Source organism: Mercenaria mercenaria, chromosome 5, assembly GCF_021730395.1.
Source record: "Mercenaria mercenaria strain notata chromosome 5, MADL_Memer_1, whole genome shotgun sequence".
Lineage (NCBI taxonomy): Eukaryota > Metazoa > Mollusca > Bivalvia > Venerida > Veneridae > Mercenaria > Mercenaria mercenaria.
In genome coordinates, this window is record NC_069365.1 from 73,902,124 (window position 1) to 73,925,645 (window position 23,522).

The 23,522-nt window shown below is 36.2% G+C and overlaps 2 protein-coding genes across 4 annotated transcripts; both read left to right on the forward strand.

Moving 5' to 3' along the window:
- The first annotated feature begins 4,680 nt into the window (after positions 1-4,680).
- On the forward strand, positions 4,681-5,833 carry LOC123559133 (EMILIN-2-like). The gene is made up of 2 exons (XM_045350952.2): positions 4,681-5,142; positions 5,401-5,833. The coding sequence occupies exons 1-2, from the start codon at positions 4,809-4,811 to the stop codon at positions 5,811-5,813; spliced, it is 747 nt and encodes a 248-aa protein (XP_045206887.2). The 5' UTR covers positions 4,681-4,808; the 3' UTR covers positions 5,814-5,833.
- A 2,932-nt stretch (positions 5,834-8,765) lies between these two features.
- LOC123557628 (S-acyl fatty acid synthase thioesterase, medium chain-like) lies at positions 8,766-17,203 on the forward strand. 3 transcript variants are annotated; one of them, XM_053543973.1, is made up of 8 exons: positions 8,766-8,854; positions 9,208-9,265; positions 11,615-11,757; positions 12,431-12,669; positions 13,123-13,201; positions 13,903-13,996; positions 14,797-14,882; positions 16,481-17,203. In XM_053543973.1, the coding sequence occupies exons 3-8, from the start codon at positions 11,619-11,621 to the stop codon at positions 16,612-16,614; spliced, it is 771 nt and encodes a 256-aa protein (XP_053399948.1). In that variant the 5' UTR covers positions 8,766-8,854; positions 9,208-9,265; positions 11,615-11,618; the 3' UTR covers positions 16,615-17,203. The 3 variants fall into 3 exon arrangements, with proteins under 3 accessions (XP_053399948.1, XP_053399949.1, XP_045205154.2); XM_053543974.1 differs by lacking the exon at positions 9,208-9,265 and having other exon boundaries at positions 8,831-8,854; XM_045349219.2 differs by lacking the exon at positions 8,766-8,854 and having other exon boundaries at positions 8,971-9,265.
- Positions 17,204-23,522: the final 6,319 nt, after the last annotated feature.

Genomic DNA, 23,522 nt, shown 5'->3' on the forward strand with positions numbered 1-23,522 from the left:
GTGTATGCGTTTCCATGACAAGAAAGTGTAATCTAATATCCATTAGGCCTATCTGTGATATCCAAAAATAAGAAAAATGAGAAGATTTTGAGAGGGGTTTCAGACATGCTCCCCACATCTACTTTCAAAAATGGACGTTAAATGGGGTAGGCCTAAAGTGCAAAAATAAGGTTATTTTCGCGAAAACAAAAAAAATTACGAAAATAAGCCGTATTTTTTTCTTTTATATCTAAATTTAATTTATTTTATATCTTTATATAAATACGATCAATACACACTTATAAAGCAAAAATGATTTGAAAAGACGTGGTAGAAAAGACTTGTATGTGGGTTCTTTTTATATGCCCAAACGGAATTTAAATGATCTAAACAAGTTAGAAGAATCAATCAAACGTTTAAATGTTGAAAACCCCAAGAATTTGGTACTGTGTGTGGATTTTAACTGTCCAGATATTGATTGGGACATCTTGACACTAAAAAGTGTAAAAACGCCCAGGACTCATGCAGATGTGCAACAACACCTTATAGACTTATCCAGTGATCTTGGTCTAGTTCACATTCACAACGAACCAACTCGTGATGAAAATCTACTCGACTTAGTGTTCACTTCAAATCCAACACTCATGAAATCTAGTGTTAACGCCCCTGGCATTTCAGATCACGCCATGGTGAAAAGCAAACTGGGAAAATATTAAAAGTCACTGTTGTAAGATATCATGTGAAATAATCGGATAGTTGAAGTCTGCACCAAGTATTGAAAACATTTGGAATATATTTAAGTCGAAAATATTTGCACCAGTAGGTAAGAATGTACCCTCAAAAATGTCACGTTCAAAAAAGTCAGTACCTTGGTTAGATAGAAACATTAAGAAACAACTTAAAAGGAAATATAGACTATACTAAAGCAAAAAAAAAACAGGCAAATGGGATAAATACAGACAATTCTCAAAACACCTGAAAAAAGAAATGCGTCATGCAGAGTGGAACCATATTAACAATGTTATTAAAGATGGGTTTGAAAAAAAACAAACTCTAAACCTTTCTGGATTTACATCAAGTCGAAGAAACAAGTAGGAGTAGCGCCACTAAAAAGACAAGCCGGGAATTTATTTACAGACTCAGAATCAAAAGCGGACATATTGATAGATCAGTTCAAATCAGTTTTCACTGTAGAATCAGAAAATGATACACTCACCCAAAGAAAAGATAAGAAATACCCTGACATCTCTCAGTTGAAAATAGAACAAAAAGGGGTTCAAAAATTATTAAGTAAAATTGACCCAAAGAAAGCCATTGGGCTAGATGATATTATAAAAAACATTGTACTAAAAATGTGCAGAAGAACTAGCACCAGCTCTTAGTGGATTTTTTCAATTATCAGTGGATACAGAGCATTACCTCAGAATTGGCGAAATGCAAATATATCGGCACTCTTCAAAAAAGGTGACCGTCATCAAGCAGAAAACTACCACCCGGTAAGCTTAACATCAGTGCCGTGTAAATTACTCAAGCAAATACTTCGTAAATTCATCCTGAGTCATCTAGAAAGGAATAACATCTTGACAAATCTAAATCATGGTTTTCGTTCTGGGTATTCCACAGAAACACAACTTTTAGTCACCATGCAGGACCTAATGAAAAGCGTCGATCGTAGCATACAAATGGACAAAACCATATTAGACTTCCCAAAGGCGTTCGACACAGTCCCACATAAAAAAACTTTTACACAAAATTGAATCATATGGAATCACTGAAAACATTCATAAATGGTTAGGATCATTCTTGAAGGAAAGAAAAATGAAGGTACTTGTAGAAGGAGAACATTCCAAAGAAGTAGATGTCTTATCAGGTGTTCCTCAGGGCACTGTGCTGAGACCTTTAATGTTCTTGTCACACAAATGACCTACCAGGTGTAGTAAAATCACAAGTATGTTTATTTGCAGACGATTGCTTACTGTATAGACCAATAAGAAACCAAAGTGATCATCGAATCCTACAGAACGATCTATCCAACCTAGAGAACTGGGCAAAAGATTGGGGAATGCGTTTTAATGCTAAAAAGTGCTATATACTAATGTGTAAAATCACGCTCTTCATTTTTCTATCAACTTGACAATACAATTCTGAAAGAGGTTGAAACAAACCCGTATCTAGGAATTACTATGTCAAATGACTTACAGTGATGTACCCATATAAGAAACATTTCTAAGAAAGCAAACTCAACCCTTGGGTTCTTAAAAAGAAACTTGAAGCATGCTCCTAGGGATAGTAAAAGATTAGCATATATTGCATTAATTAGGTCAACGCTCGAATATGCGGCTATTGTATGGGACCCTTATAAACAAAGTGAAATTACTAATCTTGAAAAAATTCAACGACAAGCAGCTAGGTTTATTAAAAATGTTTATAAATCTCGACACGATGGTTGTGTAACTGAAATGCTTAATGAACTTGGTTTACCACCTCTTCAATGTAGAGGAAAGAAAAACGACTTATAATGCTATTCAAGATCGCTAGGGGTATGGTACCAGCAATCAATGCTGACGAGTTCCTTCCAAAAATTCCAGCCAAAAGACAAATCAAAGTGAAAACATTTGACGATTTTAAAACCAGCAATATTGTGACCAAATTCCAAACAAATAAGTCTCAGTGCTATAAAGTTGAACTTGCCAAAACTGAAGTATATAAAAATAGTTTCTTTTTAAAAACAATACCTGACTGGAACGCCATTAATGACAATGAAATACGTACAGAGACACTAAACGGGTTTAAATGTGCCGTATAGAAAAGGGACTAAATTCCCTACGCGCAAACCCGTAGTTAATGGGCCAGAATAGGACTTCTACTACGTATACATACAGAGTCTCTATCGCCTTTCGGAGGTATATTTGCTCAACCTCCCAAGCTCTCACCCAAGTTTTGCTGGAATAGTGTAGGCCCGGGCCTGTATTGCCTACAGGGTGCAACACCGGTGGTTGCTAACAGCAGATTGTATAGAGGATAATTGTTGATTTCGGTGTAATATCACGTTATAATTTCACCGAGTGGGCACCAAAAGTGATATTTTCACGAGTGGCGCAGCCACGAGTGAAAATAACAACTTTTGGTGTTCACGAGTGAAATTACCGTGATATTACATCGATACCAACAATTTTTCTGTTTATTTTATATCTAAAACTCTACTTTTGTTGTGTTTATTTCAATAAAATGTCGAAATTTGCGGGAAATTTTATCAGGAAGCATCGCAAAGATGACGTCATTTTAACGACGTCATCGTCATATTGTTTCCGGCTTTCAGTACGCTCGGTAAACTTTTTGACGTTAATCCGGGTATCAGATTTGATAATTTTCACTGAGTGGCCAGTGAGTTTATCAGGATATAATTCACCGTTATATTTCGATAAACCACCGATAAACATAAAATAAAAGAGACTATTCTACTGCAATATAAAAATTGTTCTTAGCGATTGGCCTTCAGTTCAGTGAAAGAAAATGACAAAATTTCCTAGCTATGTGGTAAGATATAACTTTCTTCTGGTATTGGAACTTGTGAAAGGACCATACGTAACTATTTAGATAACTGTTCTATCTATTTTGACATAAAATTAAAAATATTATTGAACTTTAATTGGTAACTCACACTGAGATAAGGGACAGTTGAGTCACAAAATATTTTTTCGTGGAAACTACTTTGGAATAGTTATAGAACGCCAACGTTGGTAAAATGTTTGGTCATTCATGAGGACACTATATGCTCTTAGGCTGGCATGTGAGTAGCTTTAAGTTAATATCTAAGAAGGCTGGCACAGTGGTTGAAATTCCTTTCATGGCATAAATGAAAAGCATCTAATTTGAATCCGCATTTATCTATACACAAGTAAAATTCAATTTGAAATAATAAATAGATAAATCAGACAAACTTGACACTGCCGAATCCATTGATTTATATGCATCGAATATATATAGAAGACAATTCGAAAAAAGAAAGACACAACGCGTGTTTTTGATGTTCAGCCAATTTACATTTGGACAGTACGCTTTCCTCTTTGATTGTGCCTAACCAGGAATCATGTATTACATCTATATATGTCCCTGGCATAACTTAGCCTAGGTTCCAGTCTGTTGTTTTTTCGTGTGCTTCTGTTTGGCAAGTAGACACTATTATTGATACTAGACCAGTCACAACAACGACACGCTCATATATACGAACATTCTCACATACCAGAGGTCTATCATAGTTCCCAAGTTCGTCTTGGGATTTTGACGAACCTCTGAGTCTGATGGTTGAGAATGATACATGAACAGCGTCTATGCTATGAAAAAGCAAAAAAAAAAAAAAAAAATCAACTCCTGAATCCCAGGCTATGCCTAAGGGAATAGGCGGAGGACTCCATGGATGGTACTGGCACTGAGCGGCTCGGACCTTTTTCGTCGGGCCCTTTGTTATTTCTATTTTTGTTATGCTTTCGACCTATGCGTTGAGTACATGCGTATATTGTTTTGCATTTAAGTTAGATCTTTATGATGAAATGACACGATGTACTCGCTTTATCTTATAACGCAGGTCCATATAAATTCAACTGGTATAGTCTTAGCTAAAGTGTAAATTTAGGAAGAGTATTTTAGTGGACAATGAAAGAGTATTCTGGTGGAGGTTTTGCAGTATGGGGTGTTGTTTCTCATGTGATTGCCGGTACAATACCGATTGGTTGACAGTAAAGGTAGTCACGAACTACAGTGATATTTAATCTAGATATTTGCTAACTTATTCATACCAGTAAGCAAACTAGTTTCACGCTGTCAAAAGAATGGAAATTACACAATTTACTTTTGCGCAGTTTGTGTTAGCTGTTACGGCTATCCACTATTCCTTGGCTTATAATTCGGAATGCGAATGCTCCAAAATTCCATTGGAAGAACGGTTGTTAGAGAAAATGGTGAGAATAGAATTCAGTTTAGAACAGATGGAGAAACAATTATATAAAACACAAGACAGTGTTTCACGCCTCGAAGAAGAGCAGAACCGAAGGTCCGAAGGATTTCCTGATACCATTTTGGCGAAAATAGAAAACGTCTCGGCAAAAATGGAAAACTTCTCGGTGACAATGGAAAACAAGACCGCCGAACTCGCTATACTTGAAGGTATATCGTTTTGAAAGGACAATAGCTTGTTTATTTAAAAAATAATTGTTCACTAATTTATCTATTTCTTTTTGTTGGAAATTCGGTTCTACTAAATGTTTATGAATTTCGTTACAACAGATGGCTCGTGGTCATCACTGTCTAATTAAACGTTTTAGTATCTGTCTGATTTATATTTGGTCAAAAATGCAAACTCTATTTATACTTTTGACTACCCAAAAACGTAGTCTTACATAAAGAAATCGTATCTATTTTCAGAGAGAGTCCGGGTTCCACTGGTAGCATTTAGCGCATACAACCCCGATGATAAAAGCCCAAGTGTAAATCAAGTCCTTGTATTCAAAGTCAACCCGCTTAACGAAGGGACCGGATATAATCCAAAAACAGGCGTGTTTACCGCACCAGTGAAAGGCCTATACCAATTTAGTGCTCACATGTGTACCCATCCTGATAACTATATTGTATATGCTATTGTCCGAGATGATGAAATCGTAGCCTTGAGTACACAATGGGACAGTTCAGGCGGTTGTAGCTCAGTGAACGCGCTTGCTACGATTAATGCAGGACAGGGTGTTAAAGTCAAGTGCATCCTTACTTCGGGCTCAGTTCAAATTTTTGAAAACCAGCACAGGCGAAATTCCTTCAGTGGAGTTCTTCTGCATAAACAATAAACAATTTTGACAATAGAATTTGATTTAAGTTTTACTATACAAACCTGCTGAGTATTATGATGGAATTTCATTGAAGATTTTGTAAAAAATCTACATATTATATAAAGATTTGACCTTAAGTAAAATCTACAATTTTTATTTCTACTATCATTGGAATATTATATCATATTTTACAATTAATTTTGTTATCATTCTCAGATTCGGAAATAAAATTTAAAACCGTATGTCACCATTTTGATATCAATAATACTGAATACCGCAAGAGGAGTAATTTCAGCGAAGTACATGAAAGTTTTTGTTAAGAGTGTAATGTTCATTTTGCTCTATTTAGTAAATTATATATAATGTATGTAACTTTGTTGGAGGCAAAATGCAAAAACTGAAAGGTCATGCTTAACATTAAATATCCTCTGAAAATCAAATATTGTATTCATTTGCAACATTTCTAGAAATAGAAATTTGTGTTTAGTGTCGAAAAAAAAATACATACCCCTTCCCCGATATTTGTAGGTGACCTCGTGGTCTAGTGGTGACCCGATTTACTGTCAATGCAAAAGTCTGAGATGCTCTTGGGATCCTGACTGCACGGGTGCGCAGGCTGGTCTGGATCCATGCTGGTCGCAAAATGCACTATGTTGGTTTTCTTATGGTGCGGCTCATATATTTATCCATTTATTCGGATGAAGTTTAAGACACACCTTTTAACTATTAAGGCCATATGGTTCTTCTTGATACCATTGTTTAAGCCTGTGTACCCCTTGGGACATTATCATGTTCGAACATGGGTGGGCACTTGAATTAGAAAAACTGACATTCCGCCAAAATGGAGTTTCGAACCTACTGTGGTGAAAGCTGTGTGATTCGATGTCAATGACCTGTAGGTATCGCGACTAAAATGAAAATACTACAGTTACACAGGTTGTAGAAATGTTTATGTGTGTGGTTTTTAGGTGATTGGGTAAAGGATGTGGGAGGATATGGGGTGGGAGCGGGGGCGGGCGGGGGAGGGGTACTAAGAGACATAATCAAGAAACATAAGGAACTAGATTTAGATATCCTTTGGGTGAGTGGGGTGTAAGGTGAGGTGGGCAGACAGGATAACCGACTCACAGGTATATGACGAACAGCTTTTCTATATCCCTCCTTCCACTTCACATATATATTCAAGAAAGACAAAAGAAACAGAAGATTGACATTTAATTTGTATGAAATATGGAGAAGTGGCATAATTTCATCCAAATGAAAGCAAGAGCTATGAGACCTATGTCATTCAGTTGGTATTACATAGTATGGGAAAATGTATGCGAAATTGTATTTAATTGCTACTTGTAGTTACTGAGATACTAACTTGCTGATGATTGTAGAAAAATTGGCTTAGTTCAAAATTGATCATAATTTCACTCAAAATGAATGAAAAAGAGTTATAGAGCCTAGGTCATTCATCTTGTATTATCATGAAGGAAAACATCTATGAATTTTCATTTAGTTTTAATGAGTAATACTTGAGATATGAACTTGCTGAGAATCGTTAACAAACAGGGTTGTCGCAATTGTTCTGGTGACATTTGTCACGATGGGCTAAAATACCAAAGTTTCCAGCTGGAAAAAAAATGTTATTTTGATAGAAAGACAAACATGGGGGAGTGGAATAGGCAATCTGAAAACCTTGCGTCGTCGATACATGGTAATGTATTATTATGTTACAGATTAAGTACAAAGCATACACTACAGACTTAAAAAATAAATTTTAATAATTTTAATAAATAAATAAAGTTCTGCACACAATTTTCTAAACCCAGCCGATTCTCAGTGTAGCATGTATTGAATTGAGTTCAGCATTCTTAAAGTAACACTATGCACAATATGTACAGCGGGTCATAATGTCTTTTTATCTTATACAGGGCAAATAATGCATATTTTACCTTTAAAAGTCTTACCAATCAAATTTTGCTCACCCTTCGCAAACATTCACCTGTAATTCGTTCACAGGTCGTCTTTCTAGCCTTTACATTCTTGTGAAGGATACCCCTATATATTAGTGTTAAGAAAGCCCTTGCTTGACGTAGTAAGTCATGTCTTCAAACAAATTTCATTAAAATCAACAAATATTAACCTAGGGATACTAAGTCAAATTCTTCAGTTTGAAATGTTGATGAATATGGGTCCTGAACAACCGCAAGATATGCTTCGTTATTCTCCACAACTGTGACCTCCGAGGCCGAGTGTGTGGTTAAGGTCGCTGACTTCAAATCACTTGCCCCCCCCCCCCCCCCCCCTCCCCGAAACACACACCGCTCGTGGTGAAATAATGCACGGAGAGGCACATTGGGTCTTCCTCCACCATTAAAGTTGGAAAGTCGCCATATGACCTATAATGTCGGTGCGACCCAACAAAATGGTTCTCATACCGAAGAATATTCCTCCGGCCACTAATCGATAGCGGTCAGATTTTCTATATAGAAATAAAAAGGGCATGTACACATTTTACTTAATAACAAAATTACTAAAAATAAGAAACCTTTTTAACCTTTTAAAGGCTTTAAAATTTTCACAAAGGTTTCCTAGATGTGCAATTTGTTTCGTTTATTCTACGACAAATAATTACAGCACGGTCTGGAAGGCACTTCTCTACATAGAAGACTCTAATCACACCTTTATTCATGTGATACGCAGACCGTATTCAGCTCTTTCTGTAAATTGATATCTGTTGGTATTTGAACAGGTTTTTATCATATTTATTAAACTTACTTATCATTTTTAGATATATCAATATTCTTGCTAAATATACTGAGCGAAACTTAGCTTTAAAACTGTGAACAGCGTCATTTAGCATAAATGCTTTGTCTACATTTCACACAGCGTAGCACAATCAGCAGAGTGAAACATATAGACACTCACGTCCAATCAGGCAGAGTGTTGCATAAATCGTTCGTTTTGATAAATTATCTGGTCACGAATTCGTTCATAATACGGCATTCGCCGAAAAACATCTTGGATCATAATGCATAAATTATCAATTACATTAACACGCGTTTTTCTTTGTAAGTATGCCTTTATATAATTTTTAACAACACTACACCCCTGATAGACGGTCGGTTTAAAAGCAGGTTATTACCAGCTTTAAGATAAAAGCTCTTATCAGTTAATGTTCCGGTTCGAAAGCTCTTCCGTTTGTAAGTTGAGTATACAAGAAGTAAATTCAATATCAACATTCCACCTTTATATTTGAAAAAAGGATTTATGACATGATTGTGTTCATTATGTTGATAAACATATATGACATCCAGTGTAATTAATTATTCACTTTTGCATACTGTCATGTAATAAAAGCGCCGTATGAAGTAATATATGTATATTAATATATGTGTATATTACTATACGTGTATTGAAACAGGTTTCGCTTTCATTTCGGGAAGACATTAGGTAACTCGAAAACGTATTTTCGCTGAAAGGTAGGGAAAATTCTTTTGAATTTCTTTTTAACATACTATTATCATAGTTATCTTTATAAATTTACATGGGATTTAACTAATTTATGTAACAAGCATGCCTAAACTAGACTTATATGACATCCTAGCTATAAATAACTTTTAAAGTAAACTTTCTTTCCGCACTTCATTTACTCTTCCTCTTATTTTTTGCTTGTTTTGGTGTTTAAAGTATGAATACGAAATATATTCCAATCTGGGCGGTTTCTATGATTACAATAAGAACGCACCTAGTTTCGTTTTCATTAGGTGTCTGTAATATTATGCTATCGTAAATTAATATAGTAATATATACTTTCATTTTTAAAGGGACTCACCTACAGAATGTTATTTGAGTATAATGCTGACTTATACAATAAATTTGATTGACCGAAGGTACGGAATCCTGTTTGGGCCATTTATAATGTCGCCGTCGCGTTTGTGGGGTCGGCACACGACAACGCGAAGTGACACAGCGAAATTACGAAGTGACACCCGACAATCGCAAACGACGGCGACAATCCCAAACGACAGTGTCGCGAAATCCACTTTAAAATGCCGCCTTTCAAAAACACGATATATCGCGTTGCCGAGCGTCGTATCGCATTGTCGCTATGTCACTTCGTAATGTTGCGATGTCACTTCGCGTTGTCGTGTGTCGACCCTGCAAACGCGACAGTGACTATCAAACGACATGCGATACTGTGAAATCATTAAATTTCGTGGGGGACTAATTTTCGTTGATTTCGTGGTTGAGTCAATCCACGGAATCTAATCCCAACGAACAAGTAAAATTGGCATTCATTTTATGTTCAAAAGTTGAAATCCACGAATTCATATCCCCACGAAATTGCCGTTTTGACCAAAACCACGAAATTTCATGCCCACGAGATTAAATGATTTTACAGTAATCACAAACGACGCTCGTCAACGCGAAGCGACATTTTCCAAATGTCGTATCGTATGTCGCGTGTCGCGGGTTTGGGTGAGGGTCGACGCGCGACAATTCCAATCGATACACGACACGCGAAGTGACACTCGACAATACGAAGCGACATTTTCATAATGTCGTATCGCATGTCGCCCGTCTACCGGTGAAAAGGTAAGATAAAAAACTGTATTTCCGTACTTTTCCGTACGTAAAATATCCATGTTTTGCTTTAACTTCAAATAATTCAAACCCTCACCCAAACCCACGACACGCGACATACGATACGACATTTGGAAAATGTCGCTTCGCGTTGTCGAGCGTCGTTTGACATTGTCGTTTGGGATTGTCGCCGTCGTTTGCGATTGTCGGGTGTCACTTCATAATGTCGCTATGTCACTTCGCGTTGTCGTGTGTCGACCCCACAAACGCGACGGCGACATCATAAATGGCCCCAACAGGATTCCGTACGAAGGAGATTAGAAACTGTATCAATAAATCACACAAAAGGTTGTTAAAGTTGTTTTATTGGGAACAAAAACAAATGACGTAATGAAATAATAGTGAAAACAAATTTTGACGTTAGCAACTCTTGGACATAAAAGTAGTATTCGAGTGAGGAACAGAATAGCAATTAAGTTTGAAAAATGCTCTTATTGTATTCGAGGAGCCTTTAATCATATCGGTTATGCATTTAAGAAATAGTAGAACCATGTTTTATTATATTTAGACACGACGAAGAGGCTATACGCCTGCGAATGATTTAACGAGGGCTTAGCCCGAGTGAGTTATTCTACGCAGCGTATAACCGAGTCTTAAAATATATTAAAACATGGTTTTACTATGTAGTATTTCTATTCTTATCTGTCTTTCATGTAAACAGTGGTTGAAATATGTACGCGCACGTATAGCGCCATTGACGTCATGATGATATCAAAACACGTCCCACGGAATAAGTTCAGACTAGGTAGACGTCTAGTGAGTTATCTGCGCGGTAAATAATTAATTCTGGTTATGTGAATATGATTCTAAGGAATGTCTTTTATATAAAGAAAAAATATCGTAGCACTCTTTTTTGTGCCTAAATGGCACCAAATAATATGTAGACATGGCGTCAATATTAACGCGTTTTAATGAAAATAATAGGAAGTTCCGTATTGGAATATATTTTTATTACACAGTTCAGTAAATTAAATCAGTATACAATGTATCTGATATTTTCGCAACTAAACATGAAATAAGACGAAAATTTTGTTGTTTTACATGTAAAATTAAAGTATCTTACACACTAAACACCATATCGTGAAAATATGGCATCTAGTGTTCATTTGTTTGACCTATTGATCACAGTGATACCACGTGATTTCAACAAGAAAACTGTCTGATTATTGTTTCTTTGATTCCAGCAATATGTCGGACAAGTCGAGATGCCTGAGTTGCCGGTATCCACGCCCAGACGCCAGTGTGAAACTATATTGCTTTCCATGGGCTGGCGGGGGAGCTAATTTCTACTCCAACTGGGGAAAGTTCCTACCCGAGACTATAGAAGGTTAGAGTAAATTGGTACAATGTACCGCCTTTATCACATTAACCTAATCCAGTATCTATGAAAAATATTGAAGACCTACCATGTTAGTTACAATAGTAGACAATTTCAACCGCTTATATCTACAAAGCCAAGTGGATATTTGCGGTGTCAGCGCCCAAGTTTGCATCATTTGCCACACGGTCCAAGTTGTAGGCTAAGCCAAGGTATAGCTGAAAGTGACAAAATGGCCGCCTTAGTTTTTACAAGAAATTACAATTTAGAAACACAATGCTGTGTACGATTTGCTTCGTTGATCTAAGCAGTTGCTGAAGTGACAAGGGCGCCTTATTTTACAAGAATTACAATTTAGACATAATGCGTGTCATTTGCTTGTTTATCAAGTGCTAAACGATTATTTTATCTGATGCAATATCTAAATTGCAATTTGTCTACAGTACCTGAGTTTCCATGCTCAGCGCTTTTGATCATCATCTCACAAATTTATTTTCATTGATTAATATGTAAATTAAATATAAAACGTGTTATGTAACCTGTCATGATAGAAGTCAACGGTTGGTGGCTACCTACCTTTGACAAAAATGAGACTTTTTTGTGACAGGTAACCCTGTCTAAGTTGAAATCGATGTACACAAAAATCACTTGATGAAATTAATGGTTACGGTATTTTTGACAGTTCACGGAGTTTGTCTAGCCGGAAGGGAGGCACGGTTCAGTGAACCAGTATATGAAATGGTAGAACACTTACTGGATGACATCACTGCTGCTATTAGCGTATCTTGCAAGGGAAAACCATTTGCCCTATGGGGACACAGTTTAGGAGCCTTGCTGACGTATGAAGCGGCATGTCACCTCAAGTCAAAGTATAATATGGAGCCTGTGCACATTTTTCTGTCTGGGGCTTCAGCACCACATGTAAGTTTGACCAATGTCACTTTTAACTGTCTTAAGTATTAGACTGCATGCGTACTAAAATGCTTAATTGAGAATTTATATGTTCCTCCTTATATTCTAATTACGTTTAGCACAAAAGTGGTTAATGCAAAATCTTTCTAACTGTATACTGATATGCTCATTTTGCAATTCTGTACGAATAGGTTAGTGCGATGCGAGTGCGATGCGCGAGTAACATAATTTGGTCCCTCCGTAAAAAGTTTACCTTTGAAAGAAAAACAGTACTACTGCTCCTTTTCATTCAGTGTTTGACGAAGAACAGATACTTTTATTCTATTTTAATAACATCAAAGATTTTTTTATGCTTGCTAAAATCTCGTCTATTTTATAAGGATCATTCTTCTGTGTAAAAGTTTCTAGCACTATGATTTTTACAGGTATTTGTCCATTTAGGACGTGTTTTTATATTTTTAGTCTGAGAAAAGAAAACAGTCAACAGTTAATGTGAAAGGTTATACTGACGAGGAATTCATTGGACTGCTCAAACACTTTGGTAGGTACCTTCCTCTAGTTTTTTTTTTAAATATATACGAGGGTTGTTCGATAAATACATAGACTGGCTCTACTTTCGTTCAGTTTGGTATAACTGGTACCGTTATAACTAATACTTTTCGGCGAAACGTTCAAATTGGGTACTTTGTTGCACTATGTTGGTTTTCACATGGTGTGGCTCAAATAATAACTTTGTACATTTTGTGATATTTACATGCATCATACAATTTGAGTGGAAAGAAAAATATATTTATCTTTGTATAAACAACATTGGTTTTATATTATAAATGACGGCCCTTTCCGAGAGCCTTGCGTCAGACACAAATTTTGTTTTACTGTATGTTATGATTACACTTGCTGTACGTTTAAACTAATTTAGTATAAACAAGTAAAACGAAAAGTTCATAGTATTCTAAGTATGTCATTGATACATATATCCAACAATGTAAATATTTAACCCATTATTTTGATGAATTCTTGCCATCGTAATCTTTTTTCATATGAAGCGATGTGAAAATCGTAAATTTATATTTTATAATCAAACGATTGAGTACACAAAAATCTCGAGCGGTTTTGAATTTATTACCGAAAACGAGTTTGGTAGGGATATCTTTACATTGTAAATTTCTGTCAGTTCGGGGTCATACATTTTGAAAAATGTTGTCTACTTGAAGCTGTTAATGTGCACTAATATTTTTACAGGAGGTACGCCTACAGATATCATAGAAAATCGAGAGCTCATGTCGTTGTTTTTACCACCTCTGAGAGCAGACTACGAACTGCTTCCACAGATAAGGTAAATTTTACACATTTGAGCCGCACCATGAGAAAACCAACATAGTGCATTTGCGACCAGCATAGATCCAGACTGTTCGCTTTCAAAGCCTATTGGATTTAGAAAACCCGTTAACGAACATGGATCCGACTGACCAGGCTGCGTGGATGCGCAAGCTGGTCCGGATTCATGCTGGTCGCAGATGCACTATGTTGGTTTTCTCCCAAACCGATAGTAAGTATCTGTCGTCCGTCCGTCAGTTATTCCTTTCAAGAGGCCTATATCCAAAATCGTTGAATGTTTTTTTTTTAAAAATAACTACCCGATGATGTTTACCTTAAAAAGCAACGATGAAATCATGACACGCACAACAGAGGCAAGTAGGTCCAGGGTCAAGTTCGCAGTCACTGTTGATGGTCAATAATTCGTGTCTTATTTAACCGCATTTTTTCTATATAATAACGACGTCAACTATGACGACGTGAGGAGGTCAGAGACTGTATCAGACGTTGGAGGTCTGGAAGGATCTTTACAAAATTGCAATAATATTACCTTATCAAGACGACGTCTGTTAACATTCCTTGTATTAAGTGTTTTAGGGGTAAAACTCACACTCAGTGATAGTTCTATAGTTTCAAAGAAACATCTGAAGTAAATACCGACTGTCAATTTTTTTAAACGAATAAAATTACAAAATGTGCTAGTAAACATTTAACTGTTTTAAACAAATCTTACAGCTTTTAGAATAGCAGAAAAATAGTTTTGTAAGACTAAGATTTTACTTCATGAAAATACATGTTACACGTGTATTTATATTGCAGCACAAAATCGCCGCCAGAAAGACGTGTATTCAGCTGTACTGTTGATGTATTTGACGGTAAGGACGATAGCGAACACGATCTACAAGGTAAGTTTACGTCTTTTATATGATATAAACATAATGGTGGCTTAAGACCCCATGTGCCCTTAGAGCATCTCGGATGGCATCTGGATGTAGCTGCCGACCTTCGGTAAGCTATCTGGATCCCTTATGGGGCTTCCTACTCAATACCGTGGACTAGTAATTATATTAGATGTTAAAATAGAACTGAGTGAAGTTTTTATGTGCGCTATATATAGAACTGTGTCAGGTCATGCATATTAAATGAAAGTAGTTCGGCAACATACAATACAAAAGGTGCAATACGGATTTTTTTTCTGCCTGTTCATATTCACGGCATGTATTTTTGACAGAATATATATAGGTAAATAATCAAAAGTAAAATGTAATCTGATGTGAAAAGTCTTCCTCTTTTTGAGAATACTCGTGATTTACATGGTAAATGTGCATCTTACTTCAGTAAGTACAGAAAGCGTGAGCTCCAGGTAAATGCTCTTATAAAAGAACCTCGACCTAAGATGTCAATGTTTCTCTTTCTGACATAGAAAGTAAATACACCTCTTACATACCGTAAGGATGATCTACAAACATGCAAAATAAATGCACATTTTACTTAAAGCAGTAAGCGTGAACCTCGGCTGATGCTCCATAAGATAAACGAGATCGATGGGGTATAAACAAGATTCAAAGTTTGTTTCTTGTAACGTATACATGAAGTACCTTGTTACAAACAGATGTATTAACAAATACCACGTGACACATTCAGAGAACACGCACACGTACGCACGCACGCGCACGCATACACACACACATATATACACAAGCATACACATAGTTACACTCACACACAAAAACATAAAAAATACATATAAATGTTATTGATTATTGCAAAGAGAAACAAAGTATGTTCGTTAATATCTTAAACAAAGAGGATGAACTAAAGAACTGCATTGCAATCTAACATTAGCACTGGCTCTAAACTGGCATTAATGTACTATTAATGAAGCATACATTGTCATTAATCAATTTGAAACGGCACGAACTGAGTTGATGAAATGCGAGTTACATTACAGTATTTAACACGCACGTATAATATCCTTTAAGATGATAAATAATCGTAACCTGCAGATACGGGCAAAAGGATGTAGTAAGTCTGCATTGAAATACAAAGTATATACTACTAGTGTACAGTATTGCAGTGTTAATAGGGTAAACTACACATATGATAATTTGAACTTGCAATACTACATGGAGCATATAAATATAACTTGTGTAATGTACGTATATTTCTACAGACAAATAATCTATCATAGATACAAACAGTTAAGCTGCTTATTACTTTATACATAACACTATGCATACGGAACTGAACCCATAGCGATTACAATCGCTACGCGATGCATTAAAGCGTATAACAACACTAGCTACGTCATAAGCCTTACCGTACGTTAAGCAAGGCTTAAGGTACATATATAGATTACAAGAGTAGATGTAAATAGACACCCTGCATTCAGAAAACATGATCTCACTGTAAATAACTTGACGTTAACTTGATTTACTCGGTACCTCTATCAACGTGATTTGCATCCTTTTAAAGAAGTAATAAGTGTTTTGTTTCTTTTCAGCTTGGAAAGATATATCCACGGGACCATTTTCTATCACCATGTTCGACGGAGGACATTTCTATTTGAAAGAAGAGGCGAACATGAAGAAACTGTGCAATTATGTATCAGATGCTTTAATTGGATGTCCTCTTTGACACAATTTGATTAACTTTATATATAGCAATTAGAATTTAATTGACAGAAATATCCAAATGAATTTGGCTATTAATACCATGGGTTTCCCGTAGCGATGCGTTTTAGGCATTGGTATGTGATGCACGATGTTCTCGGGACATTGAGATGGACAAGACGATTGTTTTCAGAAGGAATCCATAATAAGTCTATTTTATCTCTCTGACTGATGAAAAGTTTGTCCTTTTTTGTTTAATTAGAGACAGATTTCATAAATGAGCCACGCCATGAGAAAACCAACATAGTGCATTTGCGACCTGCATGGATCCAGACCACCTTAACGGTTTCTCTTATTGCAATAGGGGTTGAAAGCGAACAGAATGGATCCTGACCAGACTGCGAGGATGCCCAGGCTGGTCTGGATCCATTCTTGTCGCAAATGCACTGTTAATAATCTAGTATTATAAAAGTATATCAGGTCATTCTTTCAAACTTTTTTCGCGTTTATTGTTTATAGCTTTGCTATCTTGTAAGAGATGTAAGTTTTATTGTGTGTCGATATGTATATTAATGATTTGTTAATGAATTAGAATTAAATTATTTCTACTTCTACCAGTTTCGCATGTATTTCTGAAACAAAATGGCGAGTTTTATGTAAAGTTCTTACTTTTAGTAGCGTTACGCTCAATATTTGCAACACACACAATTTGAACTTCTACTCGCAGCTTATATGCGTAAAACACTAATGCAGCTTTGGGTGAAAAGACACCAGTTGGGTGTAAAATATTGAAATTTACTTTTTTGTAATATACAATTTGTACACTTTCATATCACATTATTTGTAATTAACTCATGCAAATCGCTATAAAAGCCAGCTGCATTTTGTAACCACTGGAGTATATAACCTTAGCTGGAAAGACCAGAGCATCATTAAAAGAACACATACTATTTGGTTTGTTATTAAAAGTTGAGCCTTCATAATTGTACTCTGTATTAGGGTAAAATTTTAAAATAATTTATCTGGCCTTTCAAGTGTCGAGAATAATTAAGTTGAAGGTATTTTGATAAACTGAAATAGTTCAAGTTGTAGATTTCAGAAAACGGCAATTATTTGACAGACAGTTACAATACAAAAGCATCGAATGAAAAAGCAATCCCTGTTTGAGGTGAATTAGCTCAGAAATTAAAGACGCACCACAAAATAACTGTATTCTTTTGTATTTCCATGATGGTAATTATACATGCTTTACATGAAGAAAATGAGAAATAACAAGTATCTAGTTACAAATTGACAGTGACATATATAAGGCCAAGACAATGTGTTTAATGTCTAAATATGTTCTTAAATTAATGTAGTAGTATGCACAATACTCAATGTATTCAGGTGAGTTTATACCACACTTTGTTTCTACAGTGTAAGATAGTTATAATTCTATGTTTATAAAACTATACTGAGAAGAGAATGACTGAATAAGTTTGCAGATGAGGTTGTGAAAACACGTTAATTCAAGGAGGGCCCAAGACCCACCACGACCTAGTGACCTACCTTTTCCTCCCACATAAACATCGTGAAAATCATTCTTATAATACTGGTATAATACAGCCATACTACAAGATGACAGGTGGACAATTTAGGCCATCCATGAATTAATGTATTTTCACAACTTCGTCTGCCAATTTATTCAGTCAATCTCTTTTCAGTGTAAATTTAAAACCCTAGATAAATAACTGTATTTCACTGTAGAAATAAAGTGTGGTCTAAACTCAACTTGATATATCAAATAACGCGCATACTGCCACATTACTTCAATAAAATATTCAGACATTAAACACATTGTGTTGGCCTGACACATATATCACTGTCAGCTTGCAGCTAGATATTTGTATTTCACAAGTTTTCCGTGCAAAGCATGTATAATTACCATCATGGAAATACAAAAAAAAATACAGTTATTCTGTGGCGAGTCTTTAAGTAATGGCTGAAAATCGCAAAGGTGTCGGTATTAGGAAGGTGTCCGGTTTAGCCAATCTTACTCTAATCATGATATCTCATTTTGTGATTTGTCGTTGAAAATAATACTGCTGATCTAGAACATAAAAACCTGTATCATTTTCAAGCTAAAACATTGGTAAATTAATGAATGCAGACGTGAAACAAATACATTTCCAAAGGCGCGCTTCACGTGAAATTCGTGCTTGGCATACTAAGGCTTTCGCATGAATTTCGCGAAGGATTTAAGAAATCTTAACGGTGGTCAGTCTGATTTTAGACACATCGCAGATGTTTGATTTTTTTTGTTTTAAATCATACACTCATTCGAATTCCCCGGGCATTTTAGTTACCTGCATTACGTTCGCTATAAACGGTGATTTTTTTTTAATCTGCTGGACCAACCAAAATATAATTTTTCAAACGTTAGTGTAAAGTTTTGAACATATTTTAGAATTTTACTCTTTTACCCTGAAAGGTCTGCTGCGGAAAGTCGAAGTTTGCACGACAGTTATCGGGGTCAAGGCTTCAAGTTTTCTATACTTTTCGCAGTGGATTTACGGCGCGGCAAGTTGAAATTTAAATGCCGAATTTCAATTTGTCGTGTGTCTAGCGGGCCGACAAGTCGATGGCGGAAACAGGATTCCGTATAATAGATATTAAGATCTAGACATTTTACAAACTGTGTGAAATCGATGATATGTCCTTTACAAACAATTTTATTTTTTTACTTGTTTAATCTGCGGTTTGATCCGAAAATACGAGGAGTGTTCGAAAAGTATTGTGTATTGCGGTTTGAGAACCTTGAAAACTGATGGAGACGTGCATGTTGTCATTTCATACCCGCAAACTATTCCCCGTGGTGAGAAATGCATGATTTTAGTCTATGGGTCCTATTCCGGAAAGCGTCACGGTAGGCTGATTTTGGTATACTACGGAGGTACTGATGGACAGCAGAACCGAGAGCTGGTCGCGATCGATATCTACGACCAGAAAGGAAGTTTTTCAGTTTTGAAAACAGAAAGAAGTCGCATGGCGCCAGATCTGGCGAATAAAGTGGATGTGGTAGCACAGTAACTCTCTCCGACTTTAAAAACTGTGTTACTGTACTAGAGGTGTACGCTGGAACATTGTCATGCAACAGTCGAACATGTTTGAAACCTGTCACTGGGCGACGTTTCTTGTAGTACTTCTTTAATTTTTTTCAAGATAACGTCGAGGTATAGTACCTACTAGTCACACTTCTATCCTTTTTTACTGGAATCTGTACTGCTATACCTTCGCTGAAGAAGAATATGGCATACAAAACTTTCTTTGCACTCAAAGTGCGTTTTGCAATTATTGGCCTTTGGCCATGTTTGGTGACCCCTATTTTGTTCCCAACCTTTCTGACAGGTTCAAAATAATGCACCCAGGTCTTATCACCTGTAACAACATTTGCAAAAACCTTTTTGTCGTATTCTGGGAAACATTTTTATGCCCCCGAAGGGAGGCATATAGTTTTTGAACCGTCTGTCTGTCTGTCGGTCTGTCCGCAATTTTCGTGTCCGGTCCATATCTTTGTCATCGATGGATGGATTTTCAAATAACTTGGCATGAATGTGTACCACAGTAAGACGACGTGCAGTGCGCAAGACCCAGGTCCGTAGCTCAAAGGTCAAGGTCACACTTAGACGTTAAAGGATAGTGCATTGATGGGCGTGTCCGGTCCATATCTTTGTCATCGATGGATGGATTTTCAAATAACTTGGCATGAATGTGTACCACAGTAAGACGACGTGCAGTGCGCAAGACCCAGGTCCATAGCTCAAAGGTCAAGGTCACACTTAGACGTTAAAGGATAGTGCATTGATGGGCGTGTCCGGTCCATATCTTTGTCATCGATGGATGGATTTTCAAATAACTTGGCATGAATGTGTACCACAGTAAGGCGACGTGTCCTGCGCAAGACCCAGGTTCGTGGCTCAAAGGTCAAGGTCACACTTAAATGTTAAAGGATAGTGCATTGATGGGCGTGTCCGGTCCATATCTTTGTCATCGATGGATGGATTTTCAAATAACTTGGCATGAATGTGTACCACAGTAAGACGACGTGTCACACGCAAGACCCAGGTCCGTAGCTCAAAGGTCAAGGTCACACTTAGATGTTAAAGATCATTTTTCATGACAGTGCATTGATGGGCATGTCCGGTCCATATCTTTGTCATTCATGCATGGATTTTAAATTAACTATGCATGAATGTGTGACACAGTAAGACGATGTGTCGCGCGCAAGACCCAGCTCCGTAGGTCAAAGGTCCTAAACTCTAACATCGGCCATAACTATTCATTCAAAGTGCCATCGGGGGCATGTGTCATCCTATGGAGACAGCTCTTGTTAGTAATCTTTTTGGCAGCTTTTTTTATCGTTAGTCAAAAGATGGGGTACCCACCTAGCAGAAATCTTTCTTTCAAGATTTTCTTTAAAATAAAATGAACTGTTGATAGTGAAATGCCAACAATGCGTGCAATATCGCGTACAGTAAATCGAGCATCATTTTGAAGAATTTCTGTGATTTTTAAAACATTTTGGTCACACGTTGCTGTCTTTGGCCGACCTGATTTTGGGGCATTTTCAACAGACTCTACACCACAGTCAGATTTCTTTTTCCAACTGCGAACCGTCTCATAAGACACCTTACTAGACCAATAAACACGGGTTATTTTGGCAAAAAGCACTTTCAAAGAACAACCGAGTTTACTGCGAACTTTTATATATGACCGAATTTCTTCAGTATTTTTTATTCGTTTTCCAACCATTTTTGCTACAGTGGTCAACGACTGTCCAAACTCAAATAGCGACAACTCGGTAAAACGATTACTGAATGGATACATGTATATACCATTGTGTAGATATTGAATAGAGGTAATCAGCTGTATAAACATCGACGTGAAATTCCTCGTGGAAATGGCGTGTCACCACAATACACAATACTTTTCGAACACTATTCGGTTTTTCCAAGATGCAAGGACGACTTGTTGCCGGCTAGCCAGGATAAAGAAGACTATAACACTGGGATATTTATGAGCTAAATGTATTGCGCTGTCATCAGCATAATATTCAGGATATATGGTAATAAACAAATGAATTACATAGCATAAAAATAAAAGAGGAGAAAGAATGCTCCCCTGAGGAACCCACACGTCACAGCATTTTCGTGGAGTAGAGTTTTTGGAGGTTTTGTTACTTAAGGTTTAGGAGTATATCACCAAAACACAGAAATATCTTATAAACGAATAACACCAGTACCAATATTTTACTTAACCATTACATGTTCTGCCGTACTGTCCCGTACTGAAAATATTCTGAAAAAGTTGTCCCCCTTTGAAAATGAATGCCATTTGTAAATAAATAAAAATAAACAATTGCTGAAAACTGTGTTCCACTTAATTATGTGAAATTTCAACACTCGCATGCGATTGCAAATGAATCAAAACTAACATGTGTAACAGTTCTTTGAAAATGGTGACTTTTTGAAGGCGTTTGACTGTCCGAAAGTGGGTCCCATTTAGGCAGTCTTTTTTTCGGAATTCAATGTTTATATTAGTATACTGACACTTGTTTTGTTGTTTTTGTAATGATAGCGTGTATATTACTTATATTACTCTACAAAACAAGTGTCAGTATACTGATATAAGCGTTGAATTCCGAAAAAAGAACTGTTTAAACAGGCCCCACTTCCAGACAGTCAAGCGCTTTTAAAATCTTACCATTTTCAAGGAACTGTTACACATGTTTGTTTTGATGCATTTGTAATAGCGTGCGAGTGTTGAAATTTCACATAACTAGGCGGAACACAGTTTTCAACGACTGTTTATTTTTATTTCCACTCTCCCTTAGTTATTGACAGTGTTAAAGCAATTCCCTTCATTTTGGATTGTCTCCCTTACATTAGCTTAGGTCGTGTTATTCATGAGCCCAGTCAATAATTCTTTGTCATGGATTTTGCATTGATCTAAAATTTTGCTTTGGGTTATACATGGAAATTAAGTTCGCATGTCACTCCGTAGAAAGCTACAAAACATGTAGCCAGTTTTTATAAATCATGTTGTTCATAGATTCATATTATATAGAAATATTATTCTTGTAAAGTTATAAAACATTTCTGCCAAAAAAAAAAACAACAACATTATCTTAGCTTATGATATTGCGAAATTTGTGTTGTCATGTAACAAAAAATGAAAACATTAAATAATTTGTTTTCTTTTCTTTTGAAACTTTGAATGTCGCTAAACATTGAAATCCGAGAATTATTTCATAAACGAGCTTTCCCACATAAAAACATGTATAATAGTTTTTCCTCGAGAAAAACGAAACTTGTGTGAAGATACATGTATTCCGATTTTGTTTGAATGTTCATGTCCATATAACAGTACTTTTGTTTAACTTTCATGCCTAGAAGTTGTCTCTTTAAAACATGATAAAATAAAGTAATACATAAACAATACTGTATTTGACAGGCAATGGCAAAAAAAAAAAAAAAAAGAAAAAGAGCAATTTAACAAACTTAGAAAACACCTGATTTTTCTTATCAGCATTGGTGTATGTGTATCATTGAGATCCGAACTCACTTTTTGTTTTAAATTAGCTCTCATTCATCCTGTCTACTTATCTAAAGTGTCTAAGTTACTTAGTTTTGTATAATCAATGATATACATAAATCGGATATGCAATTCAGATAAATTATGTTTTGTGTACATACTATACCATACAATGCAAACATGAAATCAAATTTTTCCGTGTAAACTAAAGTTTTCGGCTGTAACAGTAAAGGTGGCTATTTTGCATGCTTTCAACGAACAAACCGTGACAAAACATGCAGGTCTTACTAAAGAGATAACCCTACCGTGCAAATTCACAGAAAGCATGCTATTATAAATAATTTTGTTGTTGTTGTTTTG